Here is a 17,283-nt window from a genome sequence, read left to right as displayed (position 1 = left end):
AATGTCTAGTAGATCAAATAAACAGTATATACTGTATATTTTATTGTCTAGTTGAAACTGATTTATCCAGTGGTGGATTATTTATGCATAGAAACATATTTTCCTTTTTTTTTTTTTTTTTTTTTTTAAAACATAAAAGCTTCAAAATGGATTTCAGTCCAAATAACCTGTAAAATTAACCCAGCAGCATACTTTTTTTTTTAAAAAACATTGTTTGTCTCGGCTTCACAAAAATATAATGTATATGTCTGAGATTAGGTTCACAATGAAAAACCCAACTCGAAAAGTGCGTTTTCAGTAAGGACCTACACAATTCTCCTTTCTACAAAGGTTTACCCCTTGAAGAATGTCTGATTCTTTCAAAGTACAGATAAGAACGGATCGTGTATAATGTGCGGGCGTGGTAGTGGGGCTTGGGTCATTATACAAATGCGGTGGCAAATGCTGTCACTCACCTTTATAGTAATTAAATTCAAATAAAAATGGCAAATAATCACATAATACTTAGTTTAATTAAGGTCTTTATGAATATTCACATTATTTTCTACTCTTAGCTGCAAGTTATTTTACATTTCAAAATCAGTGAGTGCATGAAAATTGTCCGTCACTCATATTATGAGCAGAGGTGTTATGACATTTTTCTAGTGTAAAAAATATATATTTTGATAGTTTTTAACGCTTGGTTGTTAAGAAGTGTATTTAAATATTTGTTTAGCTATGTGGAGAAGTAGTAGCCTTAAATAATTATTTAAATGTTTAATTAAAATGTGTCACTCAATTTAATGTCAGTGGTGTTAACCACAATGAAAATTTTCCGTTACGATGAAGTAAAAAGGCCTCATGAAGTCCTTACTGTTGCAAAAGGTCACTGGAGGCGGGGCTTGCGTGATGAGCACATGGTGAGTGAGCACAACCTTGCGCTTTCCCATAAATCTGATGAATTATATGGTTATTTTGTGTGTGGTGTGTGGTGTTACCTCCTTTTATTGATGGGAAAATGTAATTTCAGCAAAAATATCAAATACACTTAATACCTAACTGGTACATAAAGGGTTGATTAACTTTGTATCTTGGAGGCTATGGTCTCCATCTTGGAAAATCTCTCATTCCTCAAGTTTGTCAGTGGTGTTACTGGTCTTGCCGGTAACACCACTGACAATGGGGAAGATCACTGGCTATTTGTGTCTTTTTTTAGACATTATCCAGCTCCTAAACAAATGTTCAACATAAAAAGTATTTATTTATTTATTTAGCATTTATTATAGTGCCTTTAACTAAGGCGCTTTACAAGTTTTTAGAATTTGTACACTCTGAAAAAATGGGTGAAGAAAGAGGGTAAGATTATTGGGGTAAGGTGAGGAGATTAATAGCTTATCAAAAGCAAGGGCCAGAGGCTAGGTCAGGATCGGGCAGGCAAGGTCGTAAAAGGAGGTTAGGGGCCAGGAGTAAGGGTAGGATGGGCTAGAGAAAAAATATAATGTATTCAAAATATTTTAAACGATTGAATTGTTAGAATAAAACATCTTAATTGATATTTTTCAGTGTATTTTAAACTAATGTCAGCTTTCAAAATGTGTTATATTTCTTAACAGTTCATAAATAAATGAAGTTTGTTGATACAACAATGTGTCAATGTCATTGGTATTACACTGTGTCAGTGGTGTTAATGCACGGAGGATTGATGTTCTGATAACAAGAATGCCACAACCTAAATATTCATCATTTCAGTATGCCTACTTGTAACATTATTTGAAGAAAATGTGTTAAGGACATACTTCAGCGAGTTTGAAACATATTCAATTGTTGTTTAAATTATAGGGAAAATGGGCCAGCTCCAAGCGATAAACAGCATACAATGCAATTTTACGCTTACTTTAAAAAATAAAAGAAATAATTACAAAACTGTTCTTTTAGAATTGTTAGAAGACATTCCTTTCCTAAACATGTTGAGCAAAAAAAATTAACAAATAAGATTGTGGTTAACCAATATTTGCATTTTAAGTATGAGTAACACCACTGACAAAAAAGCAGCTTAACCACTATTTGATTAAAAATATTTAAATAACTGAAATCCATTAAGCTCTAACATTAGTTGTGTATGAAAGATAAGATGTTCACAAATGCATTACACAACTTTTTCTTAATGAATGGTGAGTTTCATTTCCAAGAAATTTTCAGATCCAAAAGCCACAGCATTTGTAGAATGACCCATGTAGTTGTTTGAGGTGAGTTGGTGAGTGTATCTCTACAGCAGACAGAGTGCATATCACAACTTCCAGAATTGTTTATGCCATTCTTAAAATATGCCCTCAAGTCTAGGATGAGCTCTGATAATTACCATAAGCACAGACAGCAGGAAATAAAAATACATCAGAGAATACTTGGAACAGTAGCATACATACAGATCCATACCGTAGCTTGTGTACTACACTGACATTTTGTATATATTTCATAAGTGGAACTTTGAAACGACAATGCCCTTCATTGTCACTCTTTGGTGGTAAAATGCATTTTAAATTCCATTGAAAAAGACACTTTGTCACCCAGACCAGAGCTAGTTTAACATCATAAACTGCTGATCCACGGGTTCACATTTGCTTTTATTTTTTTCATGACGCTTTGGCACTAATTTAGATTTGTTCAGCCATGTAGTAAGTGACATTTCTCACAATCGTGCTAATCTGGGATAATTATGAAATTATATTCAGTAGTTAAAATATCAGTCTGACAAGGAGACCCTGAGAATAACAGGATCTAAAATGAAGGCATGATTATAACTGCCTTGAGGGCATTCTAAGCTCTGAAATGTTCTGCAGTGACTTGAGTTCATTCTGGTTGTTAGACCAGCTTTGCCAAATGTGTGTAAAAACTGTTTGGAATTTGTTAAGTTAAATAATGTCATTTCATCCTTAAATGTTATCATAGGACTGAGGTAAGCATAATAGTACCCTTTTTATTTTTGCCGACCACTTGGTAGTCAAATTTTCTGGCCCATACATGAACTTCTTTTATAAACAGTGACATTAATCAAGTTAGCAAATTCCAAACAGTCCTTGTTGATATTCATAATGAAACTGCAATAAGCCTCTATCAGTTTAGCAGAAAAACTATTTCAAAGCTTGACTGTTAATTTACAAAGCGAGAAGCACAGATACTTGTGCACCTATTTTTCACATCTGTTTACTCCAGGCTGTCCTTCAGTGGACCTCCTGCATCGTGTTTCACTTGTTCCGTCACACTGCATAAAAGTGCAAAAATATTATTGTTGATATGCCAATTGCATATAAGAAATAACATATTTAGATGTCAAAACTATAACGTTGACTTGATTTACTAGTTTGGGTGCTTTTGCTTTATACAGATTTTCCTGCCTTTTAAAGATGTTAGGCTGAAACCCTACTGTTTGCACTGTGCCTTGAATTTCTAGAGCCTATGTTTGAACACTGCACTTTAAAGGGATTCTTGTAAAAGTTAAAAAAGTGAACCTAAGAATCTTTCACAAGCAGCCAGCCAACCAGTGAAAGAAAGCAGGAGGTACAAAAGGTCAGGATCCTGAGCTGAGCCTCTCGTCGGTTTTAACACAAGCCTTTAACAAATGCAATGGTGGTGGGGGGGGGGGGGACGACATTCAGTTTGTGTAGTTTAAAATAGCAATAATGAACTCCAAAGTGTGTGAAGTCCTGGATCTCGAAAGGGATTACATTCCACCCGTTAAACCTTTCTCTGGTAACTTCTTTACAGCTCAGTCCAATGAAGGTGTGGTGATAGCCCTGGGTTTAAGCAAGGCTGAGGAAGATCCAGCTGAGAGGCTCACACCTGTACAGCCAGCTTGTTTAGATGTGGATGCTGGAGTGGATATCTTTCTACTTTGTGTAATCAGTGAAGCAAACTAGACAAACATTTACAATGTAAGCTAAACAAGTAGACAAACATTTCAAAGTTGCTTCGGTTTTAGTAGCAAGTGTTCCTTAGACCTCCTAGTTCTCCTTAATGACATCAAATCTGATGCAATGCTGTGAATGTAGCACATATAGTCTGTATCTCTGTGATGAAAGTATGCACGGGCATTTGGAACGAGAAATCACCTTCACCTTCTTTTTCTGATGATGCTGCCTTCTCTAATGTGTTGCTAGTACCCTCCACTCATTTCTTTTCCATCGGTCTATAGGGTCAGTACTGCGACACTTGCAGAGCTGGGGACAGCGATAGAGCCCACCCCATCACCAATGCTATCGACGGGACTGAGCGCTGGTGGCAGAGCCCGCCTCTCTCCCGGAGCCTGGAGTACAACGAGGTCAATGTCACCCTGGACCTCGGACAGGTGAGGCAGTCTGGCTGACTCTGAGCAAATTTGATTTTTTGTAAGCTTGTTACATATGCACTGTGGCTAATCAAGCTCATAGGAAAAGCAGGAATATGTGAAACTGCAAGTGTGTGATATATATGAATCTTATTTTCATCCATGCTTTGTTGCAAAGTGATTGGTAAAATCTTTTTTTAACAGATTGTGTTTCTTTCTTTAATTGCAGTGTTCTTACACCAATAAAGAACTGGCAGCTGGCTGTAAAATGATTGACTTTTTCCTTTTAGTGTTTACTTTAAAAAAAAGTACCTGTCTTTTGGAAAGAGACTAGCGATGAAATAGTGCTTCCTGTTATTAACAAATTCTCTCGGCTTTTTGTGGTACCTAACATTCACACTTAAAAAAAATAAATAAATAAATAAGTTTGAATGAGCACAGTGTGTAGGATGGATCTAAATGCATTTTTACTTTCAAGAGGAAATCGTATATCAGTTTGCATACAATCAAACCAGCACTTGTTATGAAAGCTGTTTCATGGTGGATTTGCTTTCTCAAGCTCATTACGCTGCCATTTCAGACTGTATTTTGTTAATCAGTACTTCTTTAGTTGTAAACCCCCCTGACCCCCCATCTCTGTAATTAAAGACCTGTGACTTGAAGCTATGAGTCAATAAACTGTCTTGTTATAAAGATATATCGGGCAACCCTGGAGCACACAGCATGATAGGGCTGTGCTGCAACAGGACTCTGCCGAGATTCCTGACCGGAAATGCAGCGTACGCTGCAGGAGGGTAGTTTTGTTTAGTTTTTAGGGAGAAATCTTTCTTGAATTGGATTCCGGGTATCTGCAGAGAAGGTGGTTGCTGCTTGCTTGACCTCTGAGCAGTATTAGCATGCTAGCCTGATCTCTGTCTGTACCTGAAGGGATCTGCTAATTTCTCCCTTGCCTGGCTTTTTTTTGTTCTTTTTTGATATTTTAACACAAACCAGCAAGTTTACAGTACAAAGCTAAAACCGAATTTTCCCTTGAGCCTTTCTGCAATTGTGATATTGTCACACACATGATACATAGCTAGCAAACACTGTACAATATTCCATGCATTCCACAGATGAACGCTTTTAGAAGAAGAAGATGGTGACGTATAATGCTGTTACTGTTAGTCTTAAGTGTGAAGGCAGTACTCAGCCCACAGTTATAATAGCAACACTGTATGAATTCAGAAGTGTATTCTGTTCAGCAAGCTGTCGCTGGTGAGACTGCTTGGGGTGCAATTGGAAGACGGGCTGAAAGATTCCCTGGAGGGAACAGCTTATGGAAGGACTATCGGAAAACATTTTCTATGGTGGAACCAACATTAAGAACACCAAAATATGACATACTGTAGGAATAAGCTACTTCAGTAGTATGAATACAGGTTTTATTGTGACAAAAATAATGGAGCTGTAAAGTTTATACATTCAAGATCTCTAAAGTTGTTTAATGCCATTTCATAAATACTTGTACAACTTTTGAAATCACAGCTATATATATATATATATATATATATATATATATATATATATTATTTATTTACAATTTTTTTAAACTGACAGAAGTTATTTGAGTTATTTTTGGATTCCTATGTCAAATGAATTTCCCTCTGCTCATTTAAACTTATTGAGAATTCAGAAGCAAGTGTTTGCTCTTGCTTTTCTGAAAGCAGTAACATGTTTGAACACAATTTATCAATACCAAATAAATACTACTTACAGCAACTTTCTTTCTTACTAGTTGTATTACAGTATTGTCTATTTCTTCTGTTAAGAAACAGTGGAGGGGCTCATTTTAAAATAGTGATATGATCTTGTATTGACTGCATTTCAGAAGAGTTCACACTGCCCTATGGGGGCCTCCTAGCACAACAACATTAACAGTTGATCGCCACGCCCAGTGTTCATTGAGCATTCATTTCCAGGTCCTCTTTCTGTCCTTTGTTTACCTTATTGTGTGTAAACTGCTTGAAGATAATGTTTGCCTCATACATTCCACACACTATATGCTATTCTTATCTTTCAAACAACCTGTATGAACTTTAAAAAATAAAAAAAAACCTGGAGAACTGAATGGAAAACCTCCAGTGATTGTGGAATTAAAACATTTGTTCACTAAGCTGTTCAAATCAAATCAGATTTTTAACACAGTGTTTAATTGACTTTAGAACATGGTTTCAGGAATGAGTATCCTAGCCCTGTTATTCCAGATGCAGAAGATATCAGAAATAGGAGATTCCTCAGGTAAAGGGTTCAAGCATTCCTGCTGTTACTGTGGTGCTGTACATGACTTTTTTAAACTACCCCTTTGCTGTGGTTAGTCACTTGTCTGTGCTTGCAGTCTTAATTACAGGGCTGTAAGGAAGAGGTTAGCACTGAATAGACCACTGGTTTTCTTTCAGTATGTGAAACACAGTAAGCTACATTGCTTAAGGTGCTGAACTCACACCACACTGGGCCTGGTCAGTATTATGGCAAGGGATTCTTCAGTATTGTTCTATGCGTGTTCTGGGGCTGAATCAAATCACACACTTGAAAAAGAGTAAAAGATAATAGGCAATAACGATTCTCTCTCGCTCTCTCTCTCTCTCTCTCTCTCAGGATTTTCTTTATGCTTCAATGTTTATTTTTAGGTTCTACTACACAGATGTTGGAAAAGTGGAATCTCTTTTATTAGTGCTTTGCTTACTGTTGAAATACTTTGGCTCATTCCACAGGTTATAGGCGTCATGTTTAAATACAGTAGGGGTTACACCCTAGGATTTCCTTATGTGTTGTCTGTGATTGAAATGTAAAAATTATTTTAAAGAACATGAAAGAGGCCTTGTTACGTCATGTTTTAACTAAGTAATGTCCAAAAAACTTATGTAATCACACATCAATCCTGATACCAATAAAAAAATGAATATTCTGTATGTTATAATCAGTCCAGCCAGGAGAGGCGAATGTGACTCTCTGTTTTAGGCTCAGGTGTAACAGTGAACGTTACTTGGTTGATGTCATTAAAAGATTTTATTTGGCGAGTGCATTTTTGGTTGGCTGTTAAAGTTTCCCTGATTAATTCCATTTATCCAAGTCGCCATTTTCCCTGGAGCCAAACCTTGTGAGAATCAGAAAGAATGCAAACTCTTCATGTTCTAAAAATGGATTTGCAAAGAGAATCTGGTGTAACCTCTGCCTGCTAGTTCCGCTGAGTGGCATGGTAGGGGAGTTCCACCCCAAATACCTTTTGAACATTTGTATTGACTTCAGGCCTGCTGCTTTTGTCATGCTACAGTGTTGGTGGGTATACTGAACATAATGTCTGCTGTAATGTATAGGTCAAATCCAACGCTCTGAAGGGAGAGACCCTGATTTCTTATTCTACTGAATAATCTCTTGCACAGGAGAGCTCAACTGAACATTTGTTTCAAGCTGGGGTGGGTGCTCTGAGTCAGTCAGAATGAGAGAGTAGCAAGTGTTAGCTAGCAAGCCAAATAAGTAGTCATAACATGGCTCCTTTCCATACTGTCCCCTGGAGAATTGCCATAAGATGAAGCAATGTGTATAAATTGAGGTAGATTGTGGAGTGCATACTTGCTGTAATGCTAGCATTGCTCTGTGGTAGAGAACGGGTTGTGGTCTTTGTCCATTTCATTAACCCCGTCCTCTGCAGCTGTTTTTGGACACCCAGAGCTAAACAGCAACACTAAAATATATTGACCCTGCAAAGCCTCCTATATCTGCCTGACTATCTTTTTTGAGCATTGAGATGAATCCATAATTATGTTTTAAAAGAAACTTGGAACACTCTCCCTTTTAAGTATATGCCTCATTGTCATCCTTTTAACCCAGTGAAGTTTCTGCCATTCATTTCTAAATCGTACCAGTGTCAACCAGACCAGTAGCTTAGTGTGTCGCTATAGCCATAATGTTAGTGTGTGCAGTTTCTTTGACTGTGGTTCACAGTGTGCCAGAATCCGGTCCTCCATTCAAATTGATTGTTTATGGAAGTGATAACATCTCCAGCCTCTATTCCAGTGGGGATATACACTGCCCTTTTCTCAGTTGTTTTTTTTAATGGACAAGACTTCCTGAACTGTGACTGAACCTCTCCTTACTGTACTTTCATTTGAGCTGCGTACAGCATTAAAGCAGCAGCCCTTGTTCTGTTTAATTTCTGTTTCCTCTCATTCCGTTAACGCACACATTTCTGATTGCGATCCGTACACCCTGCCAGTTCTCACGGTTTCCCGTTGCAATGCACGTGTACAGACTGGGAACTCAGCATGGACTGTTGTTGGCACGGCTATTGAAAAGCTTGCTATGTAGTGCGAGAGTTGTTAACTGATACGTGTCCCTGACCTCTAAAGCGCCCCCATACAGAGAAACAACATGCATCTAAAAAAAATCAGAAATGCATTTAGTTCAAAATGATCTAACATGCACACCTGGTGACACACACCTACAGATAATATGGGCTTTGTTCTGTCTTTCAAGAGCATTCTAGAAGCCTTGATCGCTGGGGTATCATGGTCTTGGTATGTGGAGCGCTCCTGCAAAGGAGGGGCCTACAGTGCTCTCGCTGTATGGGGCCTGTGATTACCTCGCTGTCAGGACATGAACTGTAGCCGTCTTGTCAGATCTCCTCTCTCTCCCAACCCCTCGCTCCTTCATCGTGCTTACTGAGCAGGAAAATGAGCTTGGCTGCACTCAGCTCTGTAGACCCAACCTTAGTAGGAGAGGTCTGAGACTAAAGCAGAAGAAAAGATGAACCACAAGGCTGAATGATTAATGTGCAGAGGTGACAGCTTGACAGTCGCGGAAAGGATATACTTTCATTCTTTCAACACTGTAGACTTGTATACAGGTCTAGAAAAGGTAGCTCCACCCAAAACAGCAGCAAACTGATCTGTGTATGCCTGTGCCCACTTTGATTTAGTTTCCAGTTATGAAGACACTCTCATGTAATTAGTTATCCTGTGGCACTCTGTTTTTCTGTATAAGATCTCTTGGCGTTGAAGGATTTAATCAAACGTTCATTTTACCAGTACAGGTCCCAGATTCCACCACTTAAACCCAGTCTTGTTGGCATAAGGTATATTATTAGTCACACTGGCATTCACTCAGTATATCAGGATCACACCTGTTGTATATTATTAGTCAGATACTGGCGTTCACCTGTTTGTCAGGATCACACCTGCTGCATTGGCTTATGGCCATGCTTTTTTTTTTTTTTTTTTAAAACAGTTATTAAAATCAATATATGAATCGGCAGCCTCGAGACATGATTATTTTTTTTTACGAGCTTTAGTACCACTTATAGCAACCCACACCTATCCCTGATTAAGGGATATAATATAATTGTTGTGTTGAATGTAACTGATAAATGTGTGTGCACTTCTTGTATGAAGTGGGTAATATGACAGTACCTGTTGGTGCTAAATACTTTACACTGCTCTTGTGAATGCGGGGCTGTAGCTCTAGGCTTTAGTGATAGCCAGGCTGCCATAATTCATATGTATTTTAAAAATGGAATAACTGAGATACAACTTAGGCAACATGCACTCTTCATAGTGATTCAGCAATTTCCAGTATTTTATCCCTCAGAAAGTAACTGCTCGGAAGGACCTGACCTTTTCATTCTGGTGAGATGTTGCAGTCTGGTTCGATTTTACAATGTTGAATTGGGGAGGTAATTCCCACGATAAGCATGTCGTGCTCTTAAAACACCACCTGTTTGCTCTTTAAAAAATAGGGGGAAAAATGGTTAAACCAAGAGCTAATGTTTCCTTAATTGGCCCTCATCTAGTATTTACCCAAGGTGGTGTGCTGAGAATTCAGATTGACCCTTTTGTTTCCACTGTGATTGCAAATCAAAGACTTCCAAGTGTTCTGTGTGTCTGTGAGAACCTCTGTTGTTTAAATGGTCAGAGTCCAAGGACTTAAATAATAATATTTATTAACTTCAATACTCAAGATAAGGAGGGCATACTTCAACCCACAATTCCTTAAAATGTGCAAACCAGCCTCACAAGCCCATGCCGGAGCTGCTAGCTGTAGTCACAAAATAGTGGGATGCCAACACAAGATGTGGAATTTCTTACTAGCTATTGGCCACAAGCATTAAGCAAGTGTCTTTTTATTTAATAGTGAATGGTGTAGCAATTGCTTCATAACTGCCCTTGAAATTGACAAATTTTCATCCAACATAATATTTTAATATTGGTAACAATTATTATACATTTTCAAAAGCATATTACGTTATCACTTGGTTATAGTAACTAGACTGAATTATTATCAGCACATCTACTTGCCTCATCTCATAAACTGTTGATTGAGAATCTATTGAATTTCACATTTCTAAGTGTTAATTTCTATACGATTACCTCTCTCTGTTCACTAACCAGACCCCCAGAATGACTGTGCAAGATTCTACATCTTTCAGGCACAGTGGTCTCACTTACTGTACCCCCCACCCTCCACATTGATTGCTAGGATGTTTTACAGTTTATTTTACTCCAGTGCAAACGTTGAGTTATGGATAGGATTGTCTAAACCTTGGGACAGGTGCTGAAGGAAACTCTGACTGGTTAAACTTTGCTTTGGGAGATGTTTGGATAAAAGGAAGGCACACACTTGATTAGAGAATGCTTGTATTGTAGGTTTTTTACTGTCCATGCGTGGCATTCTGCTTGTGAAGACGCAATTACCTCCCACCAGTTTTTTTCTGAGTATTGCCAAATTGCCTGTCAAGAGTAAATAACAACTCTGAGAGATCATCAATCTGCCATGCTAGAGTCGGTCACAATTTAGTACGTGATTTTATAGCCATGTGTGAGGTCTCCCATAAATAATATAGAAATCTACCTCTGATTGATGTTACCCAGTGCCAATTCATGTTGTCTAAGCTTTAGTCTGTTATCCCCATACCAGTGAGTACTCTTCTTGGCATGTAGAAAGTAAAAAGGCCTCTTACTGTTTTTGTCTTTTGCCCTGGGTGTTTTGAATTCCCTAAGCTTTAGGTACTGGGTGGTCCTTCTTACAATGGGCCTTTAATGGCATATAGGTTTGAAGTATTTTACTTGGCCTGTTTTGTTTTTTTTCCTTGGTATAGTAGATGAGGGTTAGTACTAAGGAAGGTGGATGTTGAAACTGTTGTCTTTACCTCTTTGCAAAAACGGCAGGTGCTTCCGACTGTTCCTCCCTTGCAGACAAAGGGGCTTTCTGACTTGCCATCTTTTATTATGATCTTGTTGTGTGGGCCTGTATCCTGTTCGTGTCTGAACCGCAGACGTGCCTTTTCAGATTTTAGTGGACTTGAGCCTGTAATGGTGGTGTTTGTTCTTATCTTCAGTATTCGGAAGCACCTTCAAGAATGACACTGTACAAAAGTCTTTTTAGAATACGCTTGTCCATTCTTAACGAGCCTATATATTGTTGTTAGTCTGAACCCTGAACCTCAGTGCGATTTTAATACGAGTGGATTGCCCGATTTACCTTTCCAGGCTGTATAGCTTCTTACCATCTGTCTCTTACTACCCTTATGGCTTTCTAGTAATGACAGAATCAAAAGGGCAGTGGCTACAAAGACAAAGCTTCGGTCTTTTAGAAGTGCTCCAGCCTCTGCTTGTGTTTTGTAGTGGAGAGTGTTCAAAGATTTATATACTTCATAGGAAAACGAGTAGCCCGCTGTATGTCAAGAACACAGGACTTGCACAGAGCCAATCATCATTTCTGTTGTCACAGCGGTTTTTTGTAAGGTAAACTTGGTGAGAACCAAAAACAACTGCTTTTCAGCAGGTCATAAAGCCTGGGGGATGGGGTGGGGGTGGAACTCTAGCATGAACAATGAGTTTAACTCTCAGCTCCCTGCGCATATTGCCCAAAGAGGGAAACCTACTGAGAAACTGGATATCGCGCGGATATTTCATATTTTGATATTGTGTTAGAAACTGCAGTTTTAGCTTTCTGTTAAATATCAGGGACAGAGAAGCTCTAAACACAAAAACAAAATTCACACTGACTACTTTTTATTTTATAAACAAACAAATGCATTTTTTTTTTTTTAAGTACTGTTATTACAAAATATGTGAATGAAAAAGGAAAGCAGCCCAGTTTTACCATGCCTGGGTTGGTTTTCATTATGAATTTTACAGCTGATTTAAGCTATCCTGAGTCAGTTTGACGTTTGTGAGGGTTTTTAACATGCTCCTCGGATCCGTCGGCTGTTTAATTTTTTTCTGAGTCTTTGACTTGGAGGTGGACAAGTTTTAACATCCCCCCCAACCCCCCCCCCCCCCCCCCCCACCTCCTTATCCCAGGTTTCTTTACAAGGCCATCACTCAAAACTGGCTGCCGTGATGATATCTGGCCTGTGCCTTTAATGAGGCAGCTTTAGAAGTAACGTTTACCTCTGTGTTTCTCCTCACAAAGTTTAGCTCCTGTTCATCTTTGACGGATGTAACAGTAACAATGAAAAGGGTTGGCAGGATATTGTGAAAACATGAGCTATAGACACCCACTTTCACCGGTACTGTGGGGGGAAAGGTTAAGTGGTTAAGTTTACACACAAAAATACCACCTTCCTGTGGGCCAATGTGGAGCCTAAAAAACATAAACAAAAAGCATCAACCTTTCCTTAAAATAATGACCGTAGAGGTCTGGAGAGCCTTTTAGTAAACATCATTACTGTTCTCTCCCCAAACTCCCTGTGGTTCTGCTTGTACACTAGCTGCAGGATTGGGTCTGGTACCATTTGTCTCAAGCAGTCCAGACCCAAATGCTTAAGGCATACATGCCAACAGTCCCTATATGGTCGGGACAGCCCCAATTTCCCAGCAAATGTCCCACGCCCCGATGCATAGGAAGAAAGTCCCGATATTTACCTATAGAAAAAAAATATTTTATTCTGCACAGTAGAGTTAGTGAAAACCACACGCTGTGCTCTCATGTGGCTGACACATCTGCTGATCACTAACTTATACAAAGGGAAGAACGCTTCATTATGTCTGTTTTTATTGTCGTGGTCTTGTTGAGTTGTGGGGGATACGTGTATTACTCCTCCCATGTGTATGATGCATATGACCCCACCCCCCACCCCGTGAGCGTCTCGCTGAACAGTTTCCAAATGTTCGCAAGTATGTTAAGAGGTGCTGTACCTCCAGAGCCGTTCCTTTCCAGTTGAAAATCAAGTTCTACAAACCATTCGAAAAGGTGAAGAGAGCCATTGGATACTCACCCTGAATCCATTTTAAGCAAGTGATGTACAGTAGGCCTGGTGAATTTGGATTTTTATCAGAACCCTGCACTCCTAGTGACTTGCTTGAATGCCACATGACTCGGAAGAGATGAAATTGAAACTACTACCAATTGAAAAGAATAACCAGCTGGCAATTGCCCATTGCTCTTGGTATTTGCATTATTGGCCATTGGGATTGTGTATTATGGTGTTTTTGAGGTGAGGTTAAAATGGCTTGTATTAGACTCTGAATGTGTCACCGGCTGTCAGTGGCTACCTTCAGAGGGACATGTGATGCCCGGGCTGCAATTAAATATTTTTTGTTCTCGCTTGCTAAAATAACTGTGTTGATTCTGAAAATGAGGCGGTACAGATTTCTGATCTACAAGTGAAAGCCAGTGCCAACCAAGAAGCCACAACATGGCCTGCTTGCCTGTGCAAGGGACTTTGCTTGACAGTAACCCTTTAAGCACTGCTTGAACGCAGGTGTTTCTGACAGAGAAACTGGTAAAGCAGCTGGCGCAGGAAACTGCCTTGTTCTGGCTGTGTTGAGCTATGGTTTTATGTTCTGTAATAAATGTGGTATTCATTGCTTCAGTTTTGTTATTGTTATTATTATTGTTCCATTATAAACTGGAAGACAAGCTTCTTGGCTTACGTAGAGTGCTAGGCATTACATTTGTATTTGTCCATGAGATCTTTTGCTACGGTATTCATGTGTTTTTCTTTTGGAGTCTTATGTAATTATACTACTAAGATTTAAAAACAGTGTGGTATGTTCCGTTTACAATTTTATCATAACACTGCAAATTGCTTTAGGAAACGAAAAGGCATTTATGGCTGACTTTTTTTTTTTTTTCTTGTTCTTTTTAAAGTAGCCTCAGTGTTTCTATGACTGCAGTACCCCTTGGGTGTCAAACGTGTGCAGTTGTTATTTAGTCTGGCTGGACTTCTAGTCGAGAAACTCATTTAAGCTGCAGAAATGTTGTTGCCAAAAGTAGCTGATTGTTAAAAAGGAGAGAACCTCCATACGCTTGTCAAAGACAGTTAAGATGAATGGTACTTTATCTTGCAGTTCGTGGCTTGTTACAATGGCATTTCTTAGGTGAAGTGTTAGTGTAATTTCTATGTTCCTTCATTTATTTTTGGCCAGACCATTAATTTTAAGTTAATTTCTCTTTGGCACTAAGAACACACAGTATGTATATTTATATATATATACTTTGGCAAGGAGCTCATAGCCTTGGATGATCCCAGCATTTGTTTTACAGTACTTGCAAAGCCTCTGCAAACAGGGCTTGAGGGACCAATTAAGTCAAGGAATCTGCTGGAAGTAACAATTGGCTTATCTTCCAGGGGGCGAGTTATCTCTTCTCTCATGGACTTGGTCCAGACATGTGTGGTACTGTAGCTTTCTGATGGACTTCTCCAACTAGCCATGACAGGGATCTCAGTCATGGCCCATTTTTCTTTTAAAGAGTTTTGTTTGAATTATTTTATAATACACATTTGTGGGCCACACTTTTATCTGATCTAACCAGCATGCACTAAATAATTGTATGTCTGCAGAAACAAGATTAAAGTTACAGCTGAGTCCACAGTGTCTGGTGGTATTACAGTGGTTTTTAATAATATATATATATATATATATATATATATATATATATATATATATATATATATATATATAAAGTTGCCATGGTTCCAGCTTGGTTTTAAAAAGCCAGAGGTTTTTGAAGTGAATATCTAATCTGCCTTTCCTCTGATCTCCAAAACTGAGCACTTGAAAAGCAGCAGATCATTAGTCTGAAATGTGGGCTTCTTTGTGGCTAGGAGGAGGAAGAAATGACTTAGAATAGATGACACAACAAAAATGATTTCCACTCCCTCAGATGACAAGCAATTGAGCCATGGCAGAAGATATTAATTTGTACTGAAGCTGTCCGGCGTGGGTTCCATGAGGATTTTTTAATTAGCCATACTGGGTGCACAGGAACTCCTCTCAAGCGTTGTGGTACAATGTGTACTTTCTCTGGAATATTCCCAGTACTCTGTGCTTTTACCAAAACAAAGTTCAAAAGTGTCAAAAGTTTTTAAGAACGTCTACAATATGAGCATGTGTTGTGTGTCATGATGGTATATGTAAATGGATGGTATACTGTACATAATAAAAAGCTGTGTTAACAGAAGGTATTTGTTTGACCCTACCTACACAATCCTTATTTCAAGATTTTTAATGAGTACGTGTAATTGAACAAATCTAAGTCAATGGTGATCTGGGAGTTGGGGGGGGTTGGGGAACATTTGCTAATCCCTGTAAAGGGAAGTCTGGAAATTGGTGTTCTTCAGATCTTAGACCACAGGAAAGTATTCATCTGGAATTTTGTAATCCTCTTTTAAAGTGTCTGCTTGCAGTGGATCAGTACTATTGGTGGAGCCTGTAATTGCAGGCTGAGAGTGAGGAGCAGGTCTCTGGGTTACCTGTCTCTGGTTCAGATGGTGCTAAAGCCGGTGACAGTGTATTTGAACCAGGTGTTTCAAGAACCCACAGCCTCCAGGTATAAAGAAATGAATAGGCTTTATTTGAGAAGTGCATTCTTTAGCTTCTACTGCCTGAGGCACCTTTTAATGATGGCAGCAAATCTGTATGAATTACAGGGGAATACTCAAGCTGCTATTTCTTCTGGAGTTTCTTGTTGTTTGTGGCAAGCAGCACTGCTGTTTTAATAGTTGTAATTTTACCTACTGCTCTCGTCACAAACATTATGTACGTATATTTAAATTACTTTTAGTTTTACGGCAAAATATTAGGTCATCGATTATGCAGTAATAATTTCTTTCTGCAGGCCTTATATGACTACTTTTATTACCTATTTCTGGATGAATAACTTCTGTAGACAGGACTGTATCGGCGTGCAAGACCATTTCTCATCCCAGTGTTTACACAGAGGCGTGGTTTTCTGTTTCAAGACTGCCTGTGAAATGTTATCAAATAGGATTCTGCAAACTAGACCCACTCCTGAGGTTCGGGAAGGGTGATTTGGAGACGTCACAGACCACGAGGGTCAGGTTTGGGAACTGTCAGACAGATATTTTTGTACAGTGGAACCCCAAAGTTCCAAACTCATCAGGAAAGGAGAATGTTGAGAAGACTGAAATGTCTAACTCTGAACTTCTTATTTTCAGTGATTTAATAAATGCCTACAATATTAATAAAGTTCTGCATCTTTAACATGAAGAGAGATAATTAGAAAGAAAAGCCAGGAGAGCTGTGTTAAACTGTTGAAACCTCAGCCTTTGTTCTTTGACATCTTTTAATGTAAGACCCTATTTAAGGTTTCAAATAATGTGCTCAGGATGACTATGGAGTTTATACTGTAACTTTTAGGTTCTACTGTGTTTTTTTTTTTTTTTTTTTTTTTTTAATAACGCATTTGTTTTTCATGCCTCCTGATTTTTCCTGCCCAATTGGAAACTTGCCCCATTGAAAAACAAACATGACTCTTAAAAGAAATCCTAGGAAATAACACAATGCACTGTGTGATGCAGATCATCTGAAATGTGATAGTAAGGCTGGGTGCTCCATGTGAACTGCAAGTTATGGGCTAATATATTTATAAAGACCAATGCTTTTACTAATGCACATATATTTAATTTGACACACCACTTGCTGATTAGTTTGGGATTTCCGGAACGCCTTTGTTCTGCACTTGTCTTTTAATCTGCTCTT

General features: G+C 38.6%; 1 protein-coding gene across 4 annotated transcripts in view; it reads left to right on the top strand.

The window, feature by feature from the left end:
- LOC121319287 (laminin subunit alpha-5-like) overlaps positions 1-17,283 on the top strand; it is an 86,696-nt gene that overhangs the window by 20,039 nt on the left and 49,374 nt on the right. For all 4 annotated transcript variants that reach the window (XM_041256555.1, XM_041256554.1, XM_041256556.1 and 1 more), the window contains one exon: positions 4,169-4,321. In XM_041256555.1, coding sequence (XP_041112489.1) covers positions 4,169-4,321 — 153 coding nt within the window. The remainder of the gene's footprint in view (positions 1-4,168; positions 4,322-17,283) is intronic.

The sequence above is a fragment of the Polyodon spathula genome, chromosome 8 (genome assembly GCF_017654505.1).
Source record: "Polyodon spathula isolate WHYD16114869_AA chromosome 8, ASM1765450v1, whole genome shotgun sequence".
NCBI classification, from domain to species: Eukaryota; Metazoa; Chordata; class Actinopteri; order Acipenseriformes; family Polyodontidae; genus Polyodon; species Polyodon spathula.
This window is presented reverse-complemented; position numbering and strand designations above follow the sequence as displayed.